The sequence below is a fragment of the Canis lupus genome, chromosome 25 (genome assembly GCF_048164855.1).
Source record: "Canis lupus baileyi chromosome 25, mCanLup2.hap1, whole genome shotgun sequence".
Lineage (NCBI taxonomy): Eukaryota > Metazoa > Chordata > Mammalia > Carnivora > Canidae > Canis > Canis lupus.
This window is the reverse complement of record NC_132862.1, coordinates 827,517-853,217: the sequence shown is the minus strand read 5'-3', so window position 1 is coordinate 853,217 and position 25,701 is coordinate 827,517. Positions and strand designations below refer to the sequence as shown.

The following is a 25,701-nucleotide window of genomic DNA, read 5'->3' as shown; positions in this document are numbered from 1 at the left end:
ATCTACTAGATGCATAGAACCTGGCTAGTGGTATATGGTTCAGCAAATATAAAGCAGCATGTGATTCTGACTTCTCTTGGGAAGGGTGTGGTATGGTTGAGGTTGGATGCCTGGAAGATTTAAATGTGGTGAGAATTAAGAATTATATTTTTAAAAAAAAAGCTAGAAAGGAATTTCAGCGGTTGAAGGGCAAGGGGTGGCATTTTAAAACGAACAGAGTGGAAAAGAATAAGGTATATTTAAGATGGGAGTAAACTGACTTCTACAGAGTTAAGAAGAGAGATTTAGAGACATGCTCCAAACTCACTTGTCATAAAAACTGTATTTTTTTGTGTTTTTTTAAAGTAGGCTCCTCACCCAATGTGGGGCTTGAACTCAGATCCTGAGATCAAGAGTTGTAACGCTCTACCCCTGAGCCAGCCAGGCGCCCCCCAAAACCGTATCGTTTAAGCATGAAAGAGTTGTACAAAACCGACTGAAGAAGGATAATCTAATGGTCATATGGTACATGACTTGGAGTAGGAGAAAAATAATTGGAGGATAAAGAATCTGGTTAAGGAATAGCATAGCCCACGTGGTAGCTGTCTTTCCTCTACTAATAAGGGAAATAGGCAAATAAGCCTTCTAGCCTTTGGTTGACAAATGAGGATATGAAAACAAGGGAAAAAAATCCAATGAAGCTTGTCATAGGAAAAGTATTCTTTATTTAAATAAATAAAAACATGTTAAGATGCCAACAATGACTGGAGTTGTTACCTAAAATATGACAGTTAAGATTTCACCAAAGGGGAAAAAAAAAATAAAGATTTCATCAAAGTTTTCAAAGAAAAATAAATTTTCTGTCTGCTGGCTCTTTTATCCACAGCTTCTCCATCAGTTATTCTGACCTACAGGTAGAAAGACAACATTAGGGTAGTGTCATTTTGAATGAAAATGTTTTTATGGAAGACCTAAGCTTGATGTGCATTAGTTGCATTTCCAATAGAATTCTAGAGAGCTCTTTCTCTGCCAATCTGACTTAAAGCCACTGGGACTTTCCCTGCTTTCTGTTATGGGGGAAGAAGGACTTTTTTTTTTTTTTTTAAGATTTTATTCATTTATTCATGAGAGACACGCAGAGAGAGGCAGGCTGCGAGGAGCCTGATGTGGGACTGGATCCCGGGACTCCAGGATCACCTCGTAGGCTGAAGGCAGGCACCAAACCACTGAGCCACCCAGGGAGAAGGACTTACAGTAGAAAATATGGTTTACTTTTTTAAAGAATAAAAGTTTGTCTAAGCATCTTTGAAGACCTAGAATACATTAGTGATATTAGTTAAAACGATGTGATTATTGTAGAACCATGATTTTAGTTTAAAAATGTTACCTTACCTTTTCTCCAGGACTTAACGTTGTTAGGATGTTTATCATCCATAGTCTCTTTTTTTATGTCTCTTGAGTCACTGTCGGAGATGACCAAAAAAGGAAAGTTAGTTGGGGACCAGAACTAGAGATTTAGTTTAGATAACCAGTTCTAGGAGATTAAAATTACTTTATAAAAAATGGTGGATATTATTAAATGCCAGGTAGAAATTACTGATTTTGTACAAGTTTCTGTTTTATATAGTTCCTTTGTTTTTTTATTTTAATTTTAATTTATTTATATATATATATATATATATATATATATATATATATATATATATATATATAGTTCCTTTGTACTTCCCTCCCCCCTGTGTGATGGGTTACTCCATTGATGGAGTTACCCTAGATATGCCCTTCAAGCTTGTTAGGTTGGGGATCCTTGTTAGGTTGTTTCATGTATAAGTGTACGGATTCTTTTCCCTTCAAAATCTTATGAACTTTATAAAGGGTTTTTTATTCTTTGAAAATCTTACCTAGAATTGAGAACTTTGTGGAATCAAGGCCTTAGTGGATTAATGTCCTAAGAGAGGAGCCTTCGGGAGGGAATGGAAGTACTTAGAGCCCATGAATATAGGTCTTTTAAAATTTATAATGAAATTTAGGCATCTGCCATGCCTATGACTTAGCGACCATCTCACCTTAAGAGTCAACCTTAAAGGTGTTTTGGCCTCTATTCCAATAACTTCTGTAAGATGATTTATCTTACCTTTCACAGACCAGCATTTTTGGAACAAATGTCTTAAGAACAAATGGAGAATGATGTGTGTTATCTAGAAAGAAGAAGAGAGGATGGAGACGTGATACAAGTACTAAGCATTTTTATATTTTTGCAGAGAAACCCATTGGCAGCAGAGATTTGAATCTCCCTTCCATAGTTGTTGCTGGGGATTGGCTGCTTTGCCAGGGACTGCTTTCCCACCAACCTGACTTTAGGTAGGGTCATATGACAAGTTTTTGCCAATGGAATGTGACTGGAAGTATTTCTTCTGGGCCAAGATGCTTAAGGGACCCCTGTACCTCCTTTCTCTTTCTGTGGCAGCTTGGGAAGCCAAGTGTGGATTTTTAAAAGATTTAAAAAAAATATTTTAAAAAAAGGAAAGGGAACAGATATTGCTAAGATTCTTAATTTTTTAAAAAGATTTTATTTATTTATTTATTCTTGAGAGACAGAGAGGGAGAGAGAGAGACACAGGCAGAGGGAGAAGCAGGCTCCATGCAGGAAGCCTGATGTGAGACTCGATCCCAGGACTCATGGATCACGCCCTGGGCCAAAGGCAGATGCTCAACCGCTGAACCACCCTGGTGTCCCAAGATAAGATTCTTTAAATGATTATAAATTATTTTAGGTTTTAATTAGGCTCCTTTTTACTGGGTCGCCTCTCCAGGAACAGATGAAATTCTCAGATTTATTTGATTGTTTTGAAGGTTTCTGTGGGAGGAGTATTAAGACTTAATTTATCCAGGACTATAGTACTTAATTAGCTACAAAGGGCTTAGGGTCCAAGCTTTCATTTATGACTGTGTTCACTGATTCACCCTTGCTCACCTATGTTCCAGACATCGGGGTCAAAAATCTGATTGGCAGTATTAGAAAGTTTTTTATTTGGTTCCAAACTTGGAGAAATGAACTTTGGAAGATTAAATGGCTCTGAAATGAAGCAGATCAGAAGTTAGAGGAGCAGGGTAGAAACTTCCTTTTGTTTTTCATTCCTCTCATTTGGCTAAGATTTCCGTAGTTATGAAATATGAAGGACAGGGGGCGATAGCACTTGATGCCACTTATCTGCCCCTCAAATTAAAAAAAAAACAAAAAACAAAGCACTTACCATCATCTACAGCAGTTCTGTTGACACAGTTAACCTCATGTTCCTTGAGCCTTTTGATGGGGACCACATGGCAAGCGTTATATTTGCAGTTAGCCATCTTTTTAGCTATCTTCAGATTTTTCTAAAAGAAAAAAAGCTCATTAAATGGCTATTATACAATGCCTGTGTTCCATCCTCCATTCCTTTCTGGAAATGCTTAAGACAAACCATTTCCAACATTAAGAACTGCTAAGTGCTATGTATGGTCAGAAGCTTGTTCTTTTTTTTTTTTTTTTTTAATCTTTAACATTTTCCAATCTTATTTTTCTCCCTCCAGTGAGTTAACATTTTTTTTTAAAGATTTTATTTATTTATTTATTCATGAGAGACACAGAGAGAGAGGCAGAGACACAGGCAGAGGGAGAAGCAGGCTCTATGTAAGGAGCCTGATGTGGGACTTGATCCCGGGTCTCCAAGATCACACCCTGAGCCAAAGGCAAGACACTCAACTGCTGAGCCAACCAGGGATCTCCAACATTTTTTTTTTTTATAAGGAAAACTTACCTTTCTACATGATGCCAGGTGGTACTGTAACCTGCTGGCTGGCATCCTGTGGTTTGGGTCATAAGGACATCTTTCCAAGGCTTCTGTCTCCATGAGGCCTAAATAGTAGGAACCGTGAGTTGGCAAAGAAAATATTGACATTTAACATCAGGTAGTTTTGACACAGGCCTACTACTGTTGTCAAAAGAAGAGTGAGAGGTGTGGGTATCTCACCATGAAGGATGACTAAAGCAATAGCCTAGTCAGTTAGATAATAGGAGAACTGCTTGTATGCCTTGGAAAACCAAAACTTAACCTTTGTACATATATTTGAGTCTAATAGGTTGTTTTGGATAGAATTCTTTGCCCCCAGATAGAGTATGGAACAGGCGAGGCTCCTTGGAAAGCTCACAGCACTGGGGCAAGATGAAATTCAACGCTATCAGCTTGAGTGTTGAGAAAGCAAGACTGGGGCAGCTGTTTCCTTTCCTGTTCAGCATTGCTCCTTCTCATCTCTTTGCCAAATGTGTCTAAATTAAGCTCTTTACTAGACAAGGATGCTCCTTGTCAGATCAGCATAGCCACTTTTGGGGAGAGGGGATCGGAAGAATGAACAGTACCATGTTTGAGTCCAGGCTACCTTATAATTATCTGAGAACGCCAGTCTGAAGTCTCTAAAGTTGTAGGTATTAACATATGAAGACTCCCAGAAGTGAACTAAGAATACACCATCTCGAATCTGCCACATTTTCCTGCCAATAGGAGGCCTACTTTCCCTTATGGCTAGCTGTCTTTAGCTATCCTAGCAGACATTCACTTCAAGGACTCCCAAGTTTCCAGGCAACAGCTACAGCTGAGATTTCTGCAGAGCAGGGACAGCATAGTCTGATAGGGGGGAAAAGATCAAGGCAGACTGGCATAAGCACTAAGGATAGAAAAGTGCCTAGAATAGCCCATTTCAATTCTGCTTTGCATCATGCCTAGGGCATAGACAAAGGGCACAGAGCTAGACTGTTAAATGTCAGATTTTCCTGAGGGCATTTAGATGATTAAGTCCAGGGATTTAGACTCAGGTATCTTTTAAGAACACAAGCCAGGGTGGCTCTTTAAAGCTCCCACTGCATATTAATGATAATAGTAGAGCCGCAAATGCTTATTATTAAAGTGAATTGGCTTTCTGGAAAATAAAGGTTGCCGTATAATCCAATATTGCGTAGTTATCTTTAGATTCTTAAAGATAATGGAAGAAGAGCTTTCATGCCGAAATGTTGTCGTCAAATAACCCCAAACCCTTCTTTTAGCCAGCAGCCGAGGAAAGTATGAAGTGTGGTCAGACTGATAAGGCTGGGCTTAATAAACAACGAGCGCTTCAGAATAGGCAGCAAGAATTGACGACCTTGGGTCACTCCCCTAATTATCTATAGCTGGATGTCCCAGGTGGGAGGCCAAGACTATCACGGAGGCCATTTGGTTTAATACGTGTTAGAATTATATGGTCTCATTCATTTGGGGAATATGAAAAATAGTGAAAGGGAATAAAGGGGAAAGGAGAAAAAGTGAGTGGGAAATATCAGAGAGGGAGACAGAACATGAAGACTCCTAACTCCGGGAAACGAACTAGGGGTGGTGGAAGGGGAGGAGGGCGGGGGGTGGAGGTGACTGGGTGACGGGCACTGAGGGGGGCATTTGACGGGATGAGCACTGGGTGTTATTCTGTGTGTTGGCAAATTGAACACCAATAAAAAATAAATTTATAAAAAAAAATAATACGTGTTAGACTTGGCAAGAGCATCCTCGCCTTGATGCTACCTTGACAGTTGAACCACATCTAAAGTCTCTTGAGACCTACCTTATTCTTGAAGCGGCGTCTCTCAAGAATTTAAAAAGAAGTGTCTGGATCTGAAGAGGGAAACTATCGCTTCTGTAGGTCAAAACGAGGCCAACAGCCAACGTTTGGGGAGGGGGCAAGCAGCGTACCTTTGTCAAGTGATGTGAGTCCACTTTCTGCTCAAGCTACTCAATTCCTCTTCTCCCACCATATGGTCTGTGGTTTCTCAGAGGCTTGGAAGTTCCTGGATGTCAGTTAAGTCCTGAAGTGGTGTTTCAGTCTTGGTTGTGGGTGAGAGTCCCGGGGTAGTTTTAAAGTGACAGATTTTCCGGAACTAGTGGATCAGAATCTTCACAAATGGGGTCTGGCCAACTGTAGCTTTAAAAGAGTTCCACAGGGGATTCTGATTTGTAGCCAGGGTCACTAGGCCCCGCTCGGGGGCAGTCCGGCCGTCCTCGGGAGGTTCCTTCCAGTTTCCAGGAAGAACTGCTGCGTGATCTTTCCAGTGAAGTTTCTCTAAAGACTACCCGTTGGAATGATTAGTCCCGTCTTAAACCTGGCCTTTTCCTTTATGGGGTGCCAAGTAGAATTTCAGAGGAAGTGCATTAGCTCACTACGTACTAACAAAACAAAACCAAAACAAAACAAAACAAAACAAAACAAAACAAAAAACAAAAAAACCCCCCAAATTTTACTTTCGTTCTGGCATTCTGAATCCAGTGTACCAGGCCTCGAGCTGAATGTTTATAAACGCCGGATCATATGACCACTTCTGCAGGTGTACGGGGGATTCCCACTGTTTTATAGGTTAGGAGACCAACTCAGTGGTGATAGACAATCCTACAGTTACAAAGCTAGCACAGGTTTGAGTAGCATTATTAATATTATTTGATGTAATACATGTAAAGCACTTAAAGTACCCGGTACATAGTGAATAGGCCATCGCTTCGTATGTAGGTGAGTTATTTAATACACACAGTAGCTGCATGTGATAGGAACTATTATCAATATCATCTTCATTTTGCAGGCAGGGAAACTGGATCAGAGCTGCCAAGTGATAGAGTTGGGATGTGGACTCAAGCTTTCTGGCTCCAGACCTGGGCTCTTTGCCTTTAAGTCATAAGGCCTAGTGCACTGGACTCAACAGTATTCAAGCACAAAATTCTGCCTGATGTCAAAATGTAGGCTCTTCCCACAGAACAAGTACAAGGAAATGAGTGTTTCCAGGCCCCAGCAATCTTACAGTCCAGCTGAGGTGACAGTATAATACGAAACGGCATGGAAAGGCGGGGCCTAATTTAGACGTAAAATACATGGTGGGGACCAAGTCCTGTTGGAGTTCACAAGGGCCGGGCTTTGGACTCTTTGAACCAGATCCAGAAGATTGGCTAGGATTTGGGTCAGCAAGAGGGAAAGCATGCACGAGTGAGGAAAGTCTACGTTCACGGAGGTTGGTCTCCGCTGGGTTGGGAAGGATGTATTAGGGAACAGGAGAAAACTAGATCAGCTTCGTGGGGAGAGTCTTCAACAAAAGTTTCAGCAGGATAAGAAATGCAAGAGAAAACGATCCCGTAGAACTACACTAACCTGCACGAAGGCTGCTGCTGTACTACCGCTCCGCCTCCTACGTGTGGGATTCTCACCGCCTGCTCCTACTCTCCCCCATCAACGTGGAAGAGCAACAGAAACCCCACAGATGCCTCTAGTAGAACCTGGGTTCCTTTGATAACAGCAGGTGATTCAAATCCTTGAGGCCAATACCACCTATGGCAGGCCTCTAGCTTTCTAGGGGCTCTATCTGGTGAATAAACTGGAAGGCAGATCCCATTCTCCAAACGTGTAGAGTTTCCATTAGAGGTGTTTGGAATTTTTGACTGTTAAGCACTGCCATCTTCTTGCTTCTGTAAAAGATACGTTCTCTTGGGAACAAGCATTAAGTTCTGTGTATAATAATGCTCATCAGCTCCCCCCATCCCTCCACTCCAGGATTTATGGGGACAATGTAAGAGCCCTGGATATGGAAAATGAGGATGGTTGGAAAGCTGAGAAAAGGTATCAGAAAGGAAGTAGATATGAAGACGACTCAATGTAGAATTTTTCTGACGACCTTCTGCTTTTTGCCTTGAAAGAAACCTGAAAGTGAGTTTGTTTTCTTAAATTAGGGAGCGAAGGCCCAGTTGGGATGGCAAGAATATATTAGTGCTAACATTCATTCAGTCAAGGGGATACCTGGGTGGCTCAACGATTGAGCGTCTGCCTTTGGCCCAGGATGTGATCCTGGGATCGAGTCCCCCGTCAGGCTCCCTGCATGCTCCTCCCTCTGCCTGTGTCTCTACCTCTCTGTCTGTGTCTCTCATGTATAAATAAATGAAATCTTAAAATAAATAAATAAACTAAGCAGAAGAATTCATTAAAAAAGAAAGATTTAAAAAGGAAAAAGATCATGCCCTGAGCCAAAGGCAGACGCTCAACTGCTGAGCCACCCAGGCATCCCTAAATAAAGTCTTAAAAAAAGAATATGATGTTCTATATAATATTTGACATTAGATGGGACGATGAGGCAAGAGTTGGGATTTAATCTGGGCTCTAAAAGATGAATAGGCCTAATAGCTCCGAATAACAGGTATTCTTGATGGGGATATATAAAAGAGGAAGTAGTATAAAGGTGTATGGGACCGGGGTGGTTTATACATTTTTGTCTGGTGTTGAGCTTTTTATAGGACACGAGTGAAGGGTTAAGGCCAAAAAGGTTGGTACCAGACTATGGAAGAGCCTTGAAAGCCTGTCCCTCTCCCCTGCCTCCACCCACTTCACAGTCTTACCAATAGTGCTGCACAGCTAGAAAGAGGAAGTGTCTCCTGCTGAGTGTGCAAGAGGAAGCACAAGAAGATTCTGAAGGCCTGTGAGCCGAAATGACTGCTTTCACCCATGAGCCAATTGTAGAGGCAACAGGAAGACCAGCGCACCAACCAGGCTGGGTCCCTCCGCCCAGGGGGTGTCACCACCCAAGCTGAAAGTGTTTGGGGAGATTAGGCATCGCTGTCCGGATACTCCTCTCTCTCGGTGGCCATCATGTCTTTGACCTCTGCCTACCAGCATAAATTGGCAGAGAAGCTCACCATCCTGAATGATCGAGGTCAGGGGGTTCTCATCCGCATGTATAACATCAAGAAGGTAAGCACGGGCAGCTGGACTGGTACCACTTATTCCAGCCACAGCAGGGCAGGGGACCTTGAGGCCTGCAGTTCCAGGGGTTAGACTCCCCCATCTTTCCCCGATGGTTTAACTGACCTTCTATCACTTGGATTATATGGGCCGTCCGGTGCTGGGAGGCAGACAGGGAGGGTTTTTTTAAGGGCTTCCCCCTTCTAGTAATGATTCTTGCCCCAGCAAGAGCACCTGCTTTCTGCTGGGTGTATGGGGGTAGGAAATTATTTTGTTCTGAGGCCCTCGAATAAAGGTCTGGGGTGTAGAATTCTGGGTTTCGTTGTTTATTGCTGATCCTCCCATACTCTGAAGATATTCAAAGTTGGGTCTATGGCAAAACACTTTTCCATGGAAGTACTTCCCTAAAAGGAAAAAATAGATATGATATTTCAATACAATATGGGTAGGTGCCTTCTGAAGTACTCAGAGTCCGAGAGTTCATGCTGCAGCCCTGTGTGTTTGCTTGGGATGGGAATTGTGGAATTGAGAGAGGCTGGGGGACAAGAGCTGGGCTAGGGGGCGAGGGGCTGGGCCTAGAGAAGTAAAGAGAGAGAGATGGGCAGGAGTGTGGAGTTTCTGGAAGAGAAAATAAGGAGAGGGAACTTTTGTGCATTTTGTAATAAAATAAATCACCAGGAACATGGTTTCACTGACTCAATGTCCCCCACAAACACCCTTTGGGATGGGATACTTACATATGGACAATAATTGTGACACACTCACCCGTGAAGTCTAACTCCTAAGCAGCTGCTTTTCTCACTCCTTCCGGCTTCGGCTGAGGGGTGGGGAGAGAGCTTCCTCTTTGCCCTGGGGCCGAGCAGACGCTGAACTCTTCTCGGCAAGGCAAGATACCCAGGTTGTTCAGCTCTCCTGATAGTTGGCTTCGCGTCCTGAAGCTTGTTCCTCACCTACCGCTATGCTTTCACAATGAATTCCCAGACTCCCTTTCTGTAGGAGAGACTATTTGAGAATGGATATGCTGCAGGAAGGAGTACGTTTGGAGGGGCAGGAGGAAGGGTTGAAATATCATGTGCTTTATTGGTGCAGACTTGTTCAGACCCCAAATCTAAGCCACCTTTCTTACTGGAAAAGTCCATGGAATCTTCTCTCAAGTACATCAACAAGAAATTTCCCAACATAGATGTCCGAAACAGCACGGTGAGAACATGGTCCCCACTCCCCACCCCCTTTCTCTGAGATAACTCTATGCTTGGGTAGTGTAAACGCTCCCCTTTTGACTGCCTTTCTTTGAAGTTGGCAGGGGACAGAGTAGTTTTCTTGGGGTCACCCACGGGGCTTCAGGTCCTTGTAGTCTTGAGAATTCTGAGATAAGGTGGGATTCTCGCAGGGTAAGCTAGAGCAAAGCATCGCCCCTTTCTCCATTTCAAGATTCTTGAGAACGCTTTGTTCTTGTAGAGGAAGACAGCTTGATCAACCCAGCAGGGTGTGTATATTTTACCATTGTTCCTTTTTCCCATTCAATGTTTCCTTGCTGATTAACTTAGTCATACATTTCATGGAATATCCCTTATTTCTCCCCGATTAAATGTTAGCCCTAGATTTCTTACCGTTGTACCTGTAGCATCTCTCACTCTGCTTCCTTTGATGTTAATATAAATGAGAAGCCTCTTTGACTGAAAGGGACCTTGAAATTTCCTCTCATTTAGCACTGATCTAGTCAGAACCACATGCAACATTCTTTCTAGAGAATCTCCTTTGTTTAAGGCCTTCAGAGCATTAGACGTCTTCCAACTTTGTCAGTGTATTTCAAGCCTCTTCGAGAATGTTTTAGGTATAACTCCTGTTCTTCTTGGGTTATTTAGATCGATTGTCTTCTTATTTTGTGTTTTAAAATTTTGGTTTTGTGTTTCTCCCAGCAACATTTAGGACCAGTACATCGGGAAAAAGCCGAGATAATTAGATTCCTCACCAACTACTACCAGTCATTTGTAGATGTCATGGAATTTCGGGTGAGTTCTCTCTAGCCCAGGACCCCAATGTAGGCATTCTCCTTCAGATGCTACTGCTCCTTTATTAGATGTTAATTTTTAAAAAGATTTTATTTATTTATTTATTTAGAGCACAGGAGTTGGAGGGATGGACAGAGGGAGAGGGAGAGAGAACCTCAAGCAAGAGCCCAATGTGGGGTTCTATCTCATGACCCTGAGATCATGACCTGGGTTGAAACTGAGTTGGATGCTTAACTGATTGAGCCACCCAGGCGCCCTTCTAGAGCTACTTTCTTTGTGATTATCGTGGGGATCATGCGTAGCATTCTAATGTTATAACAAGAATGTACTCTTAAAAACAAAAAGAATATACTCTGTTGCGTTAAGATAGTGACAAGTTGGGATCCCTGGGTGGCTCAGCGGTTGAGCGTCTGCCTTCAGCTCAGGTCATGATCCTGGGGCCCTGGGATCGAGTCCCACGTCGGGCTCCCTGCGTGGAGCCTGCTTCTCCCTCTGCTTGTGTCTCTGCCTCTCTCTGTGTGTCTCTCATGAGTAAATAAATAAAATCTTAAAAAAAAAAGATAGTGACAAGTTGAGGGGCACCTTGGTGGCACAGTCATGCACACATACTCTCTCAATAAATAAATAAATAGATACATACATAAATAAAGTGACAAGTTGATAATTGATGTATCCAATATATAGAGGCTTGGTTAAAAGTTCAGAGTACATGCCTATAAATGAATATCATCACAGCTCTGAAAGATGATCATATTTATGTTAATTGGCATGGAAAATGTTCTTCATATGTTCTTTAATGTAAAAGCAGATTGTAAAACAGTAAGACATAAGATGCCCCTAATTTGTATATTTACCTGGATAAACATACATTTAAAGAAAATTTGGACTTCTGATTGGTGGGATTTTGATTGGTTTTAAAAATTAATTAAAATTATGCCTGTTTGTGTTTTCTAATTTTCTGCAATGAACATGTATTATTTATGCATTTAAGAAATAACACAAATTAAAAAAGAAAAAAAGAAATAACACAAATTTTACCCATCTGAGCAATTGAAGCTTGTGATAGTATCATAGTGTTTCTTCAGATGGAGCCAGACTGTGGAGCCCTGGTTTGGGTGCCCTGTGTCTGCCAGAGGGGGCTAACCCAAGCCATTCCGTACACAATGAAAAGAGAAGTGGGGCCATGGAAAAGTGTGAAATCTAAAGGAGGGTCAGGTCAGAAATTATTAATCTTGGAATTGAGAGTAGGGTTTAGGAAGAAGGTAGGCGCTAGTGGAGGTGGTTGAAAGAATGCTGGATGCATATAAAGAAGCCTCTCACTAGTGAGAGTTGGGGTCCAAAGGGGATTTTAGGAGACTGCTGGTTGCTGCGTTGGTAAAGTTCTGAGCTCAGGGTGTATCCTATGGTTCATTTAGGGCAAGAGGGATAATAGAGACCCTGAGGTGTTGTACACTGTAAAGTAGGTAGACTCTGAATCAGACACATTTGGTTTTAAATCTCAGCTTTACCACTTACCAGATAAATGACTTTAGACAAGAATCTCTTTGAATCCCAGTTTCTTTATCTATAAAATGGGGAAATAAGATTTACTATGTGAGGTATTTGTGAGAATTAAATGAGATAATACTTGGAAAACAAGCTAGCTCAGTCTTTAGCATATAGTAAGATTAGAGTCCAACAAATGTTGATTCCATTCCCCTCTGATTCTTACCTTTAAGAGGATAAGACTTGTGTAGTGACATTGGGTGAGTGGCTTAAAGCAAACCTCAGCTATGACCTGTGGGAATTGGGTTGCAGGAAGGAGTTCTAGAAAGGCCCTCCTAGCAAATGAGGCAACACAGAGCTAGATAGAGGTTTAGAAGTCATGTAGTATAGAGGGAAAAATCATGGTCTCCATGTTCTTTTTCTCTTTTTTTTTTTTTTTTTTAAGATTTTATTTATTTATTCATGAGAGACACAGAGAGAGGGGCACAGACACAGGGAGAAGCAGGCTCCATGCAGGGATCCGGGTCTCCAGGATCACGCCCTGGGGGCGCTAAACCACTGGGTCTCCATGTTCTAATTCTGATACTATCGCTTACTAGTCTGTGATCATGGGCAAGCATCTTAATTGCTCTTATCCTTGGTTTTCCCTTGTGTTAATTTAAATAAGGCCTTTTGGGGAAGTTAATGTGGAAACATTTCCCCCCCATTTTAAAAAGTTTAACAGATGTATGCACCTGTGTAACAACCGCCACAATGAAAGTATAGAAAATTTTTATCATCCCAAATGTTCCCTGAACCTTTTTTTCCCTAGTCGTTCCTATCTCCCCAACCTCTGGTCCCAGGCAACCACTAATGTACTTTCCAGATTAAATTTTTCTTATTTTTTCTAGAGGTTCATATAGTTAAAATTTTTACAGTATGCATTCCTTTATGTCTGGCTTCTTTCACTCAGTATAATGTTTTTGATATTTATCTATGCTGTTTCATGTAACTGTGATTCATTTCCTATTTTTGTTGAGTACCATTCCATTGTATGGATATAATTTATCCATTTACCTGTTGATAGACATTGGTTGTGTCCATTATGCATATTTTTGGCCATTATGCACAAGATGCTATAAATATTTGAGTACAAATAATTGTGGGAACATATTTTTCATTTCACTTGGGTAAATAATTTAGAAGTTGAATCGCTAAATCAAATGGTATGTATATGTTTAATTTTATAAGAAACTGCCAAACTTTTTTCCAAAGTCATGGTCCATTTTCTCCTCCTATCACCAATATACTAGTGTTCTGGTTGTTGCACATGCTCATCAGCACTTACTAATATCAGACTTAAATTTTAGCCATTCTCATGGGTGTATGGTGGTATCTTATTGTTGTTTTAATTTGCATTTCCCGGGTAGCCCGGGTGGCTCAGTGGTTTAGTGCCTGCCTTCAGCCCAGGGCGTGATCCTGGAGACTGGGGATCAAGTCCCGTGTCCGGCTCCCTGCATGGAGCCTGCTTCTCTTCTCCTTCTGCCTGTGTCTCTGCCTCTCTCTCTCTCTCTCTCTGTGTCTCTCATTAATAAATAAATTTTTTAAAATTTGCATTTCCCTGATGACTACTCTTGTTAAACATCTTTTCATTTGCCTATTGGCCATTTGTATATCTGTTATTGTAAAGTAACTGCTCAAGTCTCTGGCAACATATTTTTAAAATAAAAATGTACGTACTCCTATCTAGCAGCTCTACCTTTGTAGAAATGAAAGTACCAATAATGGGACAAATAGGGAACAGAGGATAGACCAGGAATTGGGAACAAAGCAGATGTCCATCAGTGAGAAAAAGGCTGAATGAATTGGCCATACTATGGGATATAATGTGGCCATTAAAAAGAAGTGCAAAAAAATAAATAAATAAAAAGAAGTGCATTAGTGTCCTACCAGTTGACTTTGAGAGCTTTCAGCAGGTAAGGTTGACTGAGAAAAGCAAAATGGCAAGAAGAGCACAGTATTATCTCAATTTTGTAACACAAATGTTGATTAAAAAAACCTGTCTCTCTAGCTCTGTTTTTTTTCCCCCTCTCTCTATCTGAATAGGATTAGATAAATAGGAGGAAAATTAAGAAAGGCCATACTGGGTTGTTAAACTGGTTTACTTGGGGGGGTTGGTATAGGATGGAGGGTGGATGCTAATGTCAGAGAGAGGGAGGTGTCCACAAAACTGCATATTTGTTTAGGTAAAATTATGTATGAAAAGAAAAAGGCTCCCTATCCCTGGAATGAGGGTTAAATGAAATCTATACAAATTATCTAGTAAGTAGTTAGTATATAGTAGGTGGTCAGTAAATAGAAACATAGAAAGTTGAGTAGTATTGCCATTTGTTAATAATCAATTTTTGAGGGGATCCCTGGGTGGCTCAGTGGTTTAGCACCTGCCTTTGGCCCAGGGTGGAACCCCGGGGTCCCGGGATTCAGTCCCACATTGGGATCCCTGCATAGAGTCTGCTTCTCCCTCTGCTTGTGTCTCTGCCTCTCTCTGTGTCTCTCATGAATAAATAAATAAAATCTTTTAAAAAATTAATTTTTGAGAATAGGAGATGGAATCCAAGAACAAAATTTGGGATTCATCAATAAAAATGGGTCTGATTTCTGGCATCTTAGAAAGAACCTATGAGAGGATGCAGAGAAAGGGGAACCCCTCTTACACTGCTGGTGGGAACGCAGGCTGGTACAGCCACTCTGGAGAACAGTGTGGAGGTTCCTCAAAAAGTTAAAAATAGAGCTGCCCTATGACCCAGCAATTGCACTACTTGGTATTTATCCCAAAGATACAAGTGTAGTGATTTGAAGGAGCACCTGCACCCTAATGTTTATAGCAGCAATGTCCACCATAGCCAAATTATGGAAAGACCCTGGATGTCCATCGACAGATGAATGGATAATGAAGATGTGGTGTACAACCACGCACACGCACACAATGGCATATTACTCAGCCCATCAAAAAATCTTGGTATTTGCAACAATGTGGATGGAACTAAATAAAAAGACAATTATCATATAATTTCACTCACATGTGGAATTTAAGAAACGGAACAGAAGAGCATAGAGGAAGGGAAGGGAAAATAAAACAAGATGAAATCAGAGAGGGAGACAAACCATAAGACTCTTAACCAGAGAAACAAACTGAGGGTTGTTGGAGAGGAGGGGGTGAAGGGGTGGGGTAAAGAGGGCATGTGGTGTAATGAGCTTGGGGTGTTCTATACAACTGACGAATCACTGAACTCTACCTCTGAAACTAATAGTACACTATATGTTAATTAATTGAATTTAAATAAAAATGAAATAAAAAGAGCCTATCAGACGATCTTTGTTTTGTAGCCTTTTTTGTAGAGGAAGGGGACACCGGGATGATAAATCAGAGAGAGCCTGCATAGTATAGTAGTGACTTGTGCCTGTGGAAACATGAGATTTGGTGGGGTCAGCTTGATTGGGGTCCCCTGCTGGCTTTCTGAGAAGGAACTCCCTCTATTCAGCACTGCTTCCCTTCTGTTATTTGGCGGCTTTCTAGGACCTGAAAGGGAGAGAGCTCTTCCCCTAAAATTCTGGGAGTACATGTCATTTTCTCTTTATTCTTTATTCATTCTCATTTTCAATTCTTCCCCCAGGATCATGTATATGAACTTCTCAACACCATTGACGCCTGCCAGTGCCATTTTGATATTGTAAGATTCTTTGTGATTCTCTTCTATCCTCGGAGCCATAGCAGAGGTCTTGGTTGGGACAGTGTGGGTTTGGGAAGGGACTGGAGGAATGGCTATTCCTTCAGGAATATAATATTATATGATATAATGTAATATACTGTATTATTTATTCTAGGATTGTAATTCTTTTGTATCAAGCACTGAAGTTAAAGTGTATTTATGTGTCGATTAGCAGTATGATCTGGTATAAAAAATCACACAAAGATGTTCTTATTCCACTTCTAACCTCTAAATGCTACCATATGGGAAATCCCTGGGTGGCTCAGCGGTTTAGCGCCTCCTTTGGCCCAGGGCGTGATCCTGGAGTCCTGGGATCGAGTCCCAAATCGGGCTCCATGCATGGAGCCTGCTTCTCCCTCTGCCTGTGTCTCTGCCTCTCTCTCTCCTCTGTGTCTTTCATGAATAAATAAATAAAATCTTAATAAAAGTGCTACCATATTTCCTGGGCTTTTTATACCTTGAGCTCACTTTTAACCCCTGATGTTGTTCCAATTTTCTCCTTCTAACTTTTCCATCCTGCCAGTTCCTCCTTCTAAAGAGACCGTTTCGGAGTCTATCTGGCTCTATCTGGAATGGTTGGTGAAATAGGGCTTAATTGGCCTTGCTGTTCATGTTTTCATATTTTCCTTGTAGAATCTCAACTTTGACTTCACTCAGAGTTACCTGGACTTGATTGTGACTTACACCTCAGTTATTTTACTTCTGTCACGGATCGAGGACCGACGAGTACTCATTGGCATGTACAACTGTGCCCATGAGATGCTGCATGGGCACAGGTGAGTTAAGGGGATATAGGAGATGAAGAATCTCATACGTGGTGGTATGAGGTCCAAGGTGGACACAAAGGAAATAGAAGTCGTGTTTTCCCATTTGAGAGCTGATCGTCTACATGATAACCCAGGCAAAATAAAAAAACTCAAAATACTTACAGTGGCATACAAACAAGAACACTGCACTTTTACATACAGTTAACTCTTGAATGTCTGCTGGTGGATTATCCAGTTGGCGTTGTCTCTGATCAGTTTTTATTTATTATTATTTTTTTATTTTTATTTTTTAATTTATTTTATTTATTTATGATAGCACACAGTGAGAGAGAGAGGCAGAGACATAGGCAGAGGGAGAAGCAGGCTCCATGCACTAGGAGCCCGATGTGGGATTCGATCCCGGGTCTCCAGGATCGCGCCCTGGGCCAAAGGCAGGCGCCAAACCACTGCGCCACCCAGGGATCCCCTCTGATCAGTTTTTAATCCTTGGGCTGGCTTCCACTATGCTTTTCAGGTTATCGCAAAAGGAAAAGAAAGCTTCGTTTGTTTGTTTGGTTTAGTACTGGTAGGAATAATATTAGCAAGGTAAAGCCGTTAGAGGCAAGTAATGTATGAAAATTCATTTGAAGCCAAATATAAATGGATTTTGGATTATCTGAAATTCTGTATCCCTCCATTAGTGGAAATAAAAGTATTTAAGGGCTGAAAAAATGAAGGCCAGGGGGATCGGAGTAAGCTAGGAAACATTGCTTTATGTATGATGTATATTCCCATGTGTCTACGTGAACACCTTGGCATATGCCTTACCCATTAGCTTTGAATGTATATGTATCTTTTTGGCTTGTATACAAATTTGGGTCTAGCCATATTACTTGAATTACGACTAATCAACATGAATTTATAGAGCACCTATTATGTGTTCAACACTATTTTGGGTGCTCACAAGGAAGAAACGTTCATGGACCTGCCCCAAATAATATTGTTCTATCTAATGGTTTAATGTACTTGGGCCTGGAGTGGGGTATCTATACATGTAGTTCACAGTTCAGTATGCTTCTCTTTGGAGGTGGAGGCGAATGCCAGGCCATGCACACATCTTTATCCTACACGCAAACCTGAGGGTTTACATCATGGTTATGGGAGATCTGTAACTCTTCCTTCCTGCACTTTCTCCTAGTGACCCCAGTTTTGCGCGTCTGGGACAGATGGTCTTAGAATATGACCACCCTCTGAAGAAGCTGACAGAAGAATTTGGGCCTCACACAAAGGCAAGTTCCCTGGGAGAGTGGAGAATTCCTCTGGTGGAAGTATATTGTCCTCATCATTGACACTGAGGATTCATTTGCTTCTCCCCCACAGGCTGTGAGCGAAGCCCTCCTCTCTTTGCATTTCCTTTTCGTCCGGAGGAACCAGGGCGCTGAGCAATGGCGCAGTGCCCAGCTTCTGAGTCTCATCAGTACCCCTCCGGCTATGATTAACCCTGCTAATTCAGACACAGTATGTTCCCTCTCCTCTTGTCAGTGATGGCGTTCTCTTGGCCAAGGCCATCTCTGTAGAGGGTGCTTCTCTCAGGAAATACCATCTCTAAGAGTGCTTTTAGCTTCCAGGATGTGCCTCTAAGTTGATCACCTCTTGTAGGTAAAAAATCATATTTGGGTTGGAGCTTTTGTTTGGACCAGGATTAGTGTGTGCCTTCCTATAGAAAGAAATTAATAAATGATCATGGAGTGAATGGATAGATGAAAGTGAGTCATTAGACACTATTCAGCCTAGCAGGAACTTAAACATACTTGTCGATTAATCAACACATATTTTTGTTCTATGACTATGGGCTCAATATCCATGCTTAAAGAACTTAGAGTCTCTTAGGGAATACATGCCATATAGGCATAAAAATACAAGGGATGGTACCAGATGAATGAAAAATGCCAAATGAGTGATTTCTACTTTAAGTGGTAAAAGAATCCAAAGGAGGAAGAAATCGTTAAAAAAAAAAAAAAAAAAAGGAGGGAGAAATCGTGAGGATGTTTTGAGTATTGATTTTCCGAACTATTGAAGAGAAGTTACGTTAAGCCTTTTATTTGTCCTGACTTCCAGCCCAAGCTCCTTTTCCTTGGGCTGGAAGGAAAATTCATTTTTCCTCGCCCCACTTCCAATTGCCTCATCTCCATTATTGGCAGGTTCCCCAGCTCCTGGCTGATCAAAGTGCCCTGATCCAGTCCAATAAAATAAAAGTTGGTTTGAGTACTTGAATTCTAGCTTGACTTCCCTTGTCTAGACTGCTTGACCATCTCTGCCTCTCTTCTCCCAGATGGCCTGTGAGTACCTGTCTGTGGAAGTGATGGAGCGCTGGATTATCAGTAAGTTTTATGGGATTAGGGGAAATAGATATAGCAGCATGTCACGTGGATAGAAAATTCTAAGTCTTCTTCTGCACTGTTTTACCCACCTGCAGTTGGGTTTCTCCTTTGTAACGGGTGCCTCAACTCCAACAGCCAGTGCCAGAAGCTGTGGAAGCTGTGTCTGCAGGGCTCCCTGTACATCACCCTCATCCGAGAGGATGTGCTACAAGTACACAAGGTCACCGAGGACTTGTTTAGCAGTTGGAAAGGGTGAGACACGAGAGCCAACTGATCTTATTTTGAGATTTTTAAGGGGTTTTGAGGTAAGACAGAAATTAAGGGAAGAAAACATTTTCAGGAGGAAGTATCGGTTATTTATGTTAGATGACATTGACAGGTCAAGGAGAATGAGGACTGACAAACGTTCCTTGGGTTCGGCTATAAAGATGGTCTTAGTGTCCTTCCTGTGGGCAGCTTCAGTTGAGTGGTGAGGCTGAGAGCTGGGTTGTGGTGGGTTTGGAAGCAAGTGGGAGATAACGAATTTAATAAATCCCTCTTTTAAGAAGTTTGTGACGGGAAGAATAGAGAGACAACTACAAAGAGAGGGAGGTGTTGAGTTGAGGACGGGGTCAGATACTTTTATTACTTTTTTATAGTTGTAAGCTAAAATCCAAAAATGTACAAAGTGGAAGCTGACTACAGTCTCATCTCCCAGAATAATTTGGTGTGTGTCCTCCAATGCTTGTGTGTATACATAAGCATGTAAAGGTGTGCTTGTATTTTCAACTTTATATAAGCAATTAAAAATATTTTATTTATTTATTCATAAGAGACACACACAGAGAGGCAGGGACACAGGCAGAGGGAGAAGCAGGCTCTTTGCAGGAGCCTAATGTGGGACTCGATCCCGGGCCCCGGGGTCACAACCTGAGCCGAAGGCAGCCGCCCAGCCGCTGAGCAAAACCTGATGATTATTGCTGTTAAGGAGTGGAAGGCATTGTTTGAAGAGCGTTCAGGTCCCCAACACTACGAACAACAACTAGCATGTAAGATGTGTAGTGTAGTGAGTTCTTTGGCAGAAATGATCTAATTTGATCCTCCTCAAGTAACTTCATGTTACTTAGGTATCAGTATATTCTTTTGATATACGAGAAAATGGGGCTCAATCTCAATGTCACTCAGTTAATATGGAATTAGGAAATAATTCCAGATTTCTTGGCTCTCAATCCTGTTGCTCTCCATCGCACCATGCAGAGGTTGAAATAATTATCCCCCAGGAATGCCATGGAGATGAATCCTGATTTAATTAAGATACTTTCCAACTCTAGATTTCTTTGATTCTGTGCCAAGTTCAGTAAGGGGTGGTCTGGAAAAGGGAGAAGACAGGTTATGAAGTTTAACTAATGCAGTGGCAATAGTGATCCTGGGCAGGAGGAGACAGATATAAGCAACACGGGGAGCACGCGAAGCCTAAGGTAATGTGGGAGTTTTGAGCACGGGTCCCTAATAGAAGAAAAGAGGTATGGTCAGGACAGTCAACTATTCCAGCCAAACAGAGAACAATGAAAAGGCCATTTGATGATTCGGCCATGCACACTGACCTTAGAGCAGTTTTTAGGGTCAAAGGCCTTGAGGGACTCAGGGGTCAGTGAAAGGTGGGGAAGTAAAAAGAATAGGTGTCTCTTTGGAGGAGTTTGGTGGTTATAGGAGAATGGGAAAGCTCAGTAGATTGTCAGGGTCAAGTGAGGCTCTTTTAAGATCCGGGAGGCTTTGAATTCATGTGTTGGGAAAAGAGAATAAACCAATGGAGAGGGAGAGATTAAAGTGACAAAGAGATAACTGATAAAGGAAAATTCTAAGAGGAGATAGGTAGGATCCAAGGTAGAGCTAGAATAACTACTGGGACTTAAGAGCAAGGCCTGTGTCATTTATGCACTGCCCCTTTTATTTCCCTCAAACCTGGAAGAGTGCTTTGGCCTGACAGTGTCAAGGCAGGAACACAAGTCCAGTCCCAGTTTTGCCGTTAAGGCCCTACGTAACCTGGGGCTAGTCGTTTTTCTTCCTTAGATAGCACTTCCTTCATCTGCACAATCCCGAGGAGAACCAGATAATCTCTAAGCTCTGTGAGTCTCTTCTTAATGGGCCAGGGTGAGAAGTTGGGTTCGTAAAGACCCTGGTAGTGACGGCTGCTGCCCGTGCTTCCCATACATAGGCTGTAGTGTGGAATCTCTCAGGACTGGGAAAGTGGGACAGAGCCTCTAATGGGTGGTGTGGCCAACCCTGCTGTGCTTGTGTCAATCTCCAGGTATGGCAAGAGAGTGGCAGACATAAAGGAAAGCAAGGAACATGTAATTGCGAACAGGTAAAGGTGGGGAATGGGTTCCCCAAGACGGGATGAAATAGGAATCTCTCCTGACCTTTGTTCTCACCCAAGCCACCCTAGTGTCTGTAGAGCTTTCTTGCTTTTCCTTTTTTTTTTTTTTTAAACCATATTTATTTTTATTTTTATTTATTTATGATGGTCACAGAGAGAGAGAAAGAGAGAGGCAGAGACATAGGCAGAGGGAGAAGCAGGCTCCATGCACCGGGAGCCCGACATGGGATTCGATCCCGGGTCTCCAGGATCGCGCCCTGGGCCAAAGGCAGGCGCCAAACCGCTGCGCCACCCAGGGATCCCGCTTTCTTGCTTTTCAACCCAAGAACTTGCTGTTGCCCCACAGATTCTTAGGTTTTCTTACCAAGTCTAATTGCAGCAATGAACCTTCGTCCTCCCTGATGCCCCTTCCTAAATGCCTTAGGAGGATTTTTAAGGATGGGAGAGGCATTACTCTCTAGTTTTCCCTTTCTTTCCTCAGTGGCCAGTTTCACTGTCAACGGCGCCAGTTTCTGCGGATGGCAGTGAAGGAGCTGGAGACTGTGCTAACTGATGAGCCAGGACTACTGGGTCCCAAGGCAAGAGAAAGATGTGTGGGCTGGGGGCTGGTGACCAGGGATAAAAGACTATGTCAGGGGAGTGACTTGGCATTCATGAGTTTTTGCATTTCTGACTCTTTCGTGATCTCATTGTGTATGGATAAGCGGATGCAGGGAGTTCCCTGCATCGCTCGCTTAGCTCTTTCTCTCTGTTTGTGGCACTTGGCAGTTCTTTGTACCTTCCCTTGAGTCTCCTTGGAGTACCACAAAACTCGTTGGATTATCTTTTTTGGGCACTATCAGGGGGTAGTATATCATAGCCATTTGTGTCCTCGTCTTACCCTCTATTTGAGCGTGAACTAATTGAAGGGAGAGCTTGCTTTTTTCCTTTTGAACCACATAAATGCCTAGTAAATATTTCTAAGATTTAACAGGCATGAAAAGGTATTGGCTGTGAGCTAATGTCAACATGTGTACATGTCTGATTCTGTTTCACATGTTTTTTTTTTGTGGTTCTCTGTGTTTATTATCGGACACTATTGCTGGTGTGGCTACACAATTGCATCTCTGTGCATATTATCACGATAGTTCTCTGTGCTTTGAAATCTGGTTTTCAAGTTGAAAATTCTCATAGTCCCTGTCTTCTCCTTAGGCCCTTTATGTTTTCATGGCCCTGTCCTTCATTCGTGATGAGGTCACCTGGCTGGTTCGCCACACAGAAAACGTCACCAAGACAAAGACTCCTGAGGACTATGCTGACTCGTTAGTACTCGACATGGTTAAGAATCTTGACCTTAGATGGATGGGGGGAAAGGGACAGGGAGACATCAAATGACCTCAGGAGGTTTCCCCGTCAGCTCCGTTATCACTGCTTTTGTCTCAGTTGGTATTTCTAGCCTCATAATCTCCCTGTTCTCATCCTCTCTTTGCAGGAGCATTGCAGAACTGCTTTTCTTGTTGGAGGAAATTAGGGCTCTGGTCCGAAGACACATCAAAGTGATACAGCAGTACCACCTTCAGTACCTGGCTAGATTTGATGCTCTTGTGCTGAGCGACATCATTCAAGTAAGTTCAATGGACCCTTGGGGGCCACTCTGGCTGAGTCTCATACTCTGTAGATTGTGTGTCAAAAAGCATGATTTTGGGATCCCTGGGTGGCTCAGCGGCTTGATGCCTGCCTTCAGCCCAGGACGTGATCCTGGGGTCCCGGGATCGAGTCCCACGTCGGGCTCCCTGCATGGAGCCTGCTTCTCCCTCTGCCTATGTCTCTGCCTCTCTCTCTCTCTCTCTCTGTGTCTCTCATGAATAAATAAATAAAATCTTAAAAAAAAAGCACAATTTTCCTCTCTACATTTGCTAAAAGGGAAAAAGAAAGACAATCTCCACAGTCTTTTTAAAAAATTCCTCCTACATGAAGCTACATAGAAATAGAAGAGAAAAATAAAGAGAAATTGGGTGTTAACAGGGCAGGGAAGCCAGGGAGTTCCCTGCATCGCTCGCTTAGCTCTTTCTCTCTGTTTGTGGCACTTGGCAGTTCTTTGTACCTTCACGCGTTGAGTGAGCCTTGTGGTCCTCATCTCTACCCGCTTGATGGCGACTCCCAACTTTTTTCTAGAACCTGTCTGTGTGTCCTGAGGAGGAGTCCATTATAATGTCCTCATTCGTCAGTACTCTCTCCTCTCTGAATCTCAAACAAGGTAATTGGAGGGAATGGAGGAGGAAAGGTCTTTTAAGGGTCTATCTAAGGGTGAACATCTTTTGTTCTGGAAATACCGATCTTGAGCCCGGGAATGGGGGAAGGTGACTTTGAAAAGGACCTGCCATTCTGTGAAGCTGGATGTAGGGTGCTGTTTTATTATTTTCTTTTAAACTTCTGCTTTTCTTGCAGTTGATAGTGGAGAGAAATTTGAATTCTCTGGACTGAGGCTGGACTGGTTCCGTCTACAGGTAGGGCTGTTCCTGTTAACGGTCTCCCATTCTGAAGGTTCTTCATCCCCGGCAGTCCCTTCTCTTTTTATTTCCTGATCTCTCCTGTATGGAGTGATCCAGCATTGAAAGCTGCTACTTGGCAGGACAAACCCTGGCCAAACTGTAGCTCCAAGGCTCGCAGTCCTTTTCATTTATCTTGCTCTTCTCCACCCTTTTCCTAACTCCAACCATAGGCATATACCAGTGTGGCTAAGGCTCCCCTGCACCTGCACGAGAACCCTGACTTAGCCAAGGTGATGAACCTCATTGTCTTTCACTCCCGAATGCTGGACTCCGTAGAGAAAGTACTGGTGGAAACTTCTGACTTGTCTACTTTTTGGTATGTCCTTATTCAGAGCTCTTTATCATTTGACCCAATCTCTTCCCAGGTCTCTGTGGAGAATGGCAGTTCCTTCTGCGGATGGGAAAATCTTGTTTTCTTTGAGACCTCCGTAGAGGCAGATGCTCCGACTCACTCATTCCACGTTCTACCAAGTGATAGGACTCTGAAGTTGATTTCCTTTCGTTTTGACTTTCTTTAGGATAATTATCTGGGATAATTCATCAGTGTATCTTTTGCCACATTATTATCTTTGGAACTTTCTTCAGCTTCTTTGTATTCTTGGGACCTTGTGAATTAAAAGAGACACAGAAAATGTGGAGTTTTCGTGGAAAGAGCTGAGAGTAATTGAGAGAGCTGGAGAATAGGGCCTTTGGAGAATGAAGCTTAGTTTGTCTTCCTCAGGTATCATTATCATTCAGCATTTATCAAGTGACCACTGTCGTACATAACTCTATCCTTTGGTAGATCAAACAAACGACACAACATGTTGGCTCTGCTCTCTGCATTCGGTACAGGTGGGGACATACAAGATTCATATGTGAAAAGGACATCGACATGTTAATTTCAAGCATAAGAAAGCATATAAAGGGTGCACGGTGTTGAGCAGATACAGGATTAAGGAAAGATTAGTATCATGGGATTAACCTGAGAAGGTTTTCTGGATCCTGAGTGGTTGAATTTTAGGAGAGAGATGAATTAATATTACTGAAGGACTTCTAAATTCGGAAGAATGGCCCAAATCATGCAGAGATTCTGAGGAAAGAATAGCAAACTTTGTACAAGAGAGGGGAAGAAGATTAGCACTAAACTGCTGTGGGGTCCAATATAAAAGTCCAAAAGGGTTAAGTTTCTTGGCTTCCTATCTACTTTAAGAGTAGAGAAATATGGGGCACTTGGCTGGCTAAGTCAGCAGAGCAGATGACTCTTGATCTGGGGTTCACAAGTTTAAGCCCCATGTTGGGCATAGAGCTTACTTAAAAAAAAAAAAAGGAGTAGGGAAATGAAGAAGGGCGGGGTGAAGAGCAACAAATATTTGTTGAAAGAATGAATATCCTTTCCACCTCAAAGGTACCAGCTCCTAAACCCTGGTTCTGAGTCTCCTTCCCCCTTTTCTTTTTTTTTTTTCTTTCCCCTTTTCCGCAGCTTCCATCTCCGTACCTTTGAGAAGATGTTTACCATGACCCTGGAGGAGCCTACCATGTTGCGTTATGCCATTGCTTTCCCCCTGATTTGTGCTCATTTTGTCCACTGCACTCATGAGATGTGCCCAGAGGAGGTGGGTACCCTGAACTCTAACCCTGCCATCTGTCTAATCACATCTCGTCCTTGTTCCCCCAAACACAATTCTAAGCGCTGGTTTTGGTCATAAGAAGG

General features: G+C 42.4%; 2 protein-coding genes across 6 annotated transcripts in view; one reads left to right on the top strand and one right to left on the bottom strand.

Moving 5' to 3' along the window:
• The window catches only part of NCKAP1L (NCK associated protein 1 like), a 53,273-nt gene that overhangs the window by 6,280 nt on the left and 21,292 nt on the right, over nt 1–25,701 (top strand). Inside the window, exons 2-20 of one of the 2 annotated variants that reach the window (XM_072797611.1) lie at nt 2,241–2,340; nt 6,611–7,722; nt 8,400–8,757; nt 9,838–9,948; nt 10,668–10,760; nt 15,899–15,955; nt 16,628–16,770; nt 17,939–18,029; nt 18,121–18,258; nt 19,073–19,121; nt 19,217–19,373; nt 21,409–21,465; nt 21,959–22,055; nt 22,669–22,778; nt 22,949–23,081; nt 23,632–23,713; nt 23,905–23,963; nt 24,179–24,324; nt 25,471–25,603. In XM_072797611.1, the coding sequence (XP_072653712.1) occupies nt 8,656–8,757; nt 9,838–9,948; nt 10,668–10,760; nt 15,899–15,955; nt 16,628–16,770; nt 17,939–18,029; nt 18,121–18,258; nt 19,073–19,121; nt 19,217–19,373; nt 21,409–21,465; nt 21,959–22,055; nt 22,669–22,778; nt 22,949–23,081; nt 23,632–23,713; nt 23,905–23,963; nt 24,179–24,324; nt 25,471–25,603 (1,758 nt within the window). In that variant the 5' untranslated portion in view covers nt 2,241–2,340; nt 6,611–7,722; nt 8,400–8,655. The remainder of the gene's footprint in view (nt 1–2,240; nt 2,341–6,610; nt 7,723–8,399; nt 8,758–9,837; nt 9,949–10,667; nt 10,761–15,898; nt 15,956–16,627; nt 16,771–17,938; nt 18,030–18,120; nt 18,259–19,072; nt 19,122–19,216; nt 19,374–21,408; nt 21,466–21,958; nt 22,056–22,668; nt 22,779–22,948; nt 23,082–23,631; nt 23,714–23,904; nt 23,964–24,178; nt 24,325–25,470; nt 25,604–25,701) is intronic. The other variant, XM_072797610.1, reaches the window with a different exon arrangement.
• On the bottom strand, nt 687–6,539 carry LOC140616968 (gametocyte-specific factor 1-like). Of its 4 annotated transcripts, XR_012017253.1 has the most exons (8): nt 5,733–6,257; nt 3,777–3,874; nt 3,234–3,354; nt 2,954–3,055; nt 2,114–2,177; nt 1,881–1,940; nt 1,372–1,442; nt 687–887 (listed from the first exon to the last, which is right to left on the bottom strand). XR_012017253.1 is itself a non-coding variant. In XM_072797637.1 (7 exons), the coding sequence occupies exons 2-7, from the start codon at nt 3,867–3,869 to the stop codon at nt 874–876; spliced, it is 465 nt and encodes a 154-aa protein (XP_072653738.1). In that variant the 5' UTR covers nt 3,870–3,874; nt 5,733–6,539; the 3' UTR covers nt 687–873. The 4 variants fall into 4 exon arrangements, 2 of the variants coding, with proteins under 2 accessions (XP_072653738.1, XP_072653739.1); XR_012017254.1 differs by lacking the exon at nt 2,954–3,055 and having other exon boundaries at nt 5,733–6,230; XM_072797637.1 differs by lacking the exon at nt 1,881–1,940 and having other exon boundaries at nt 5,733–6,539.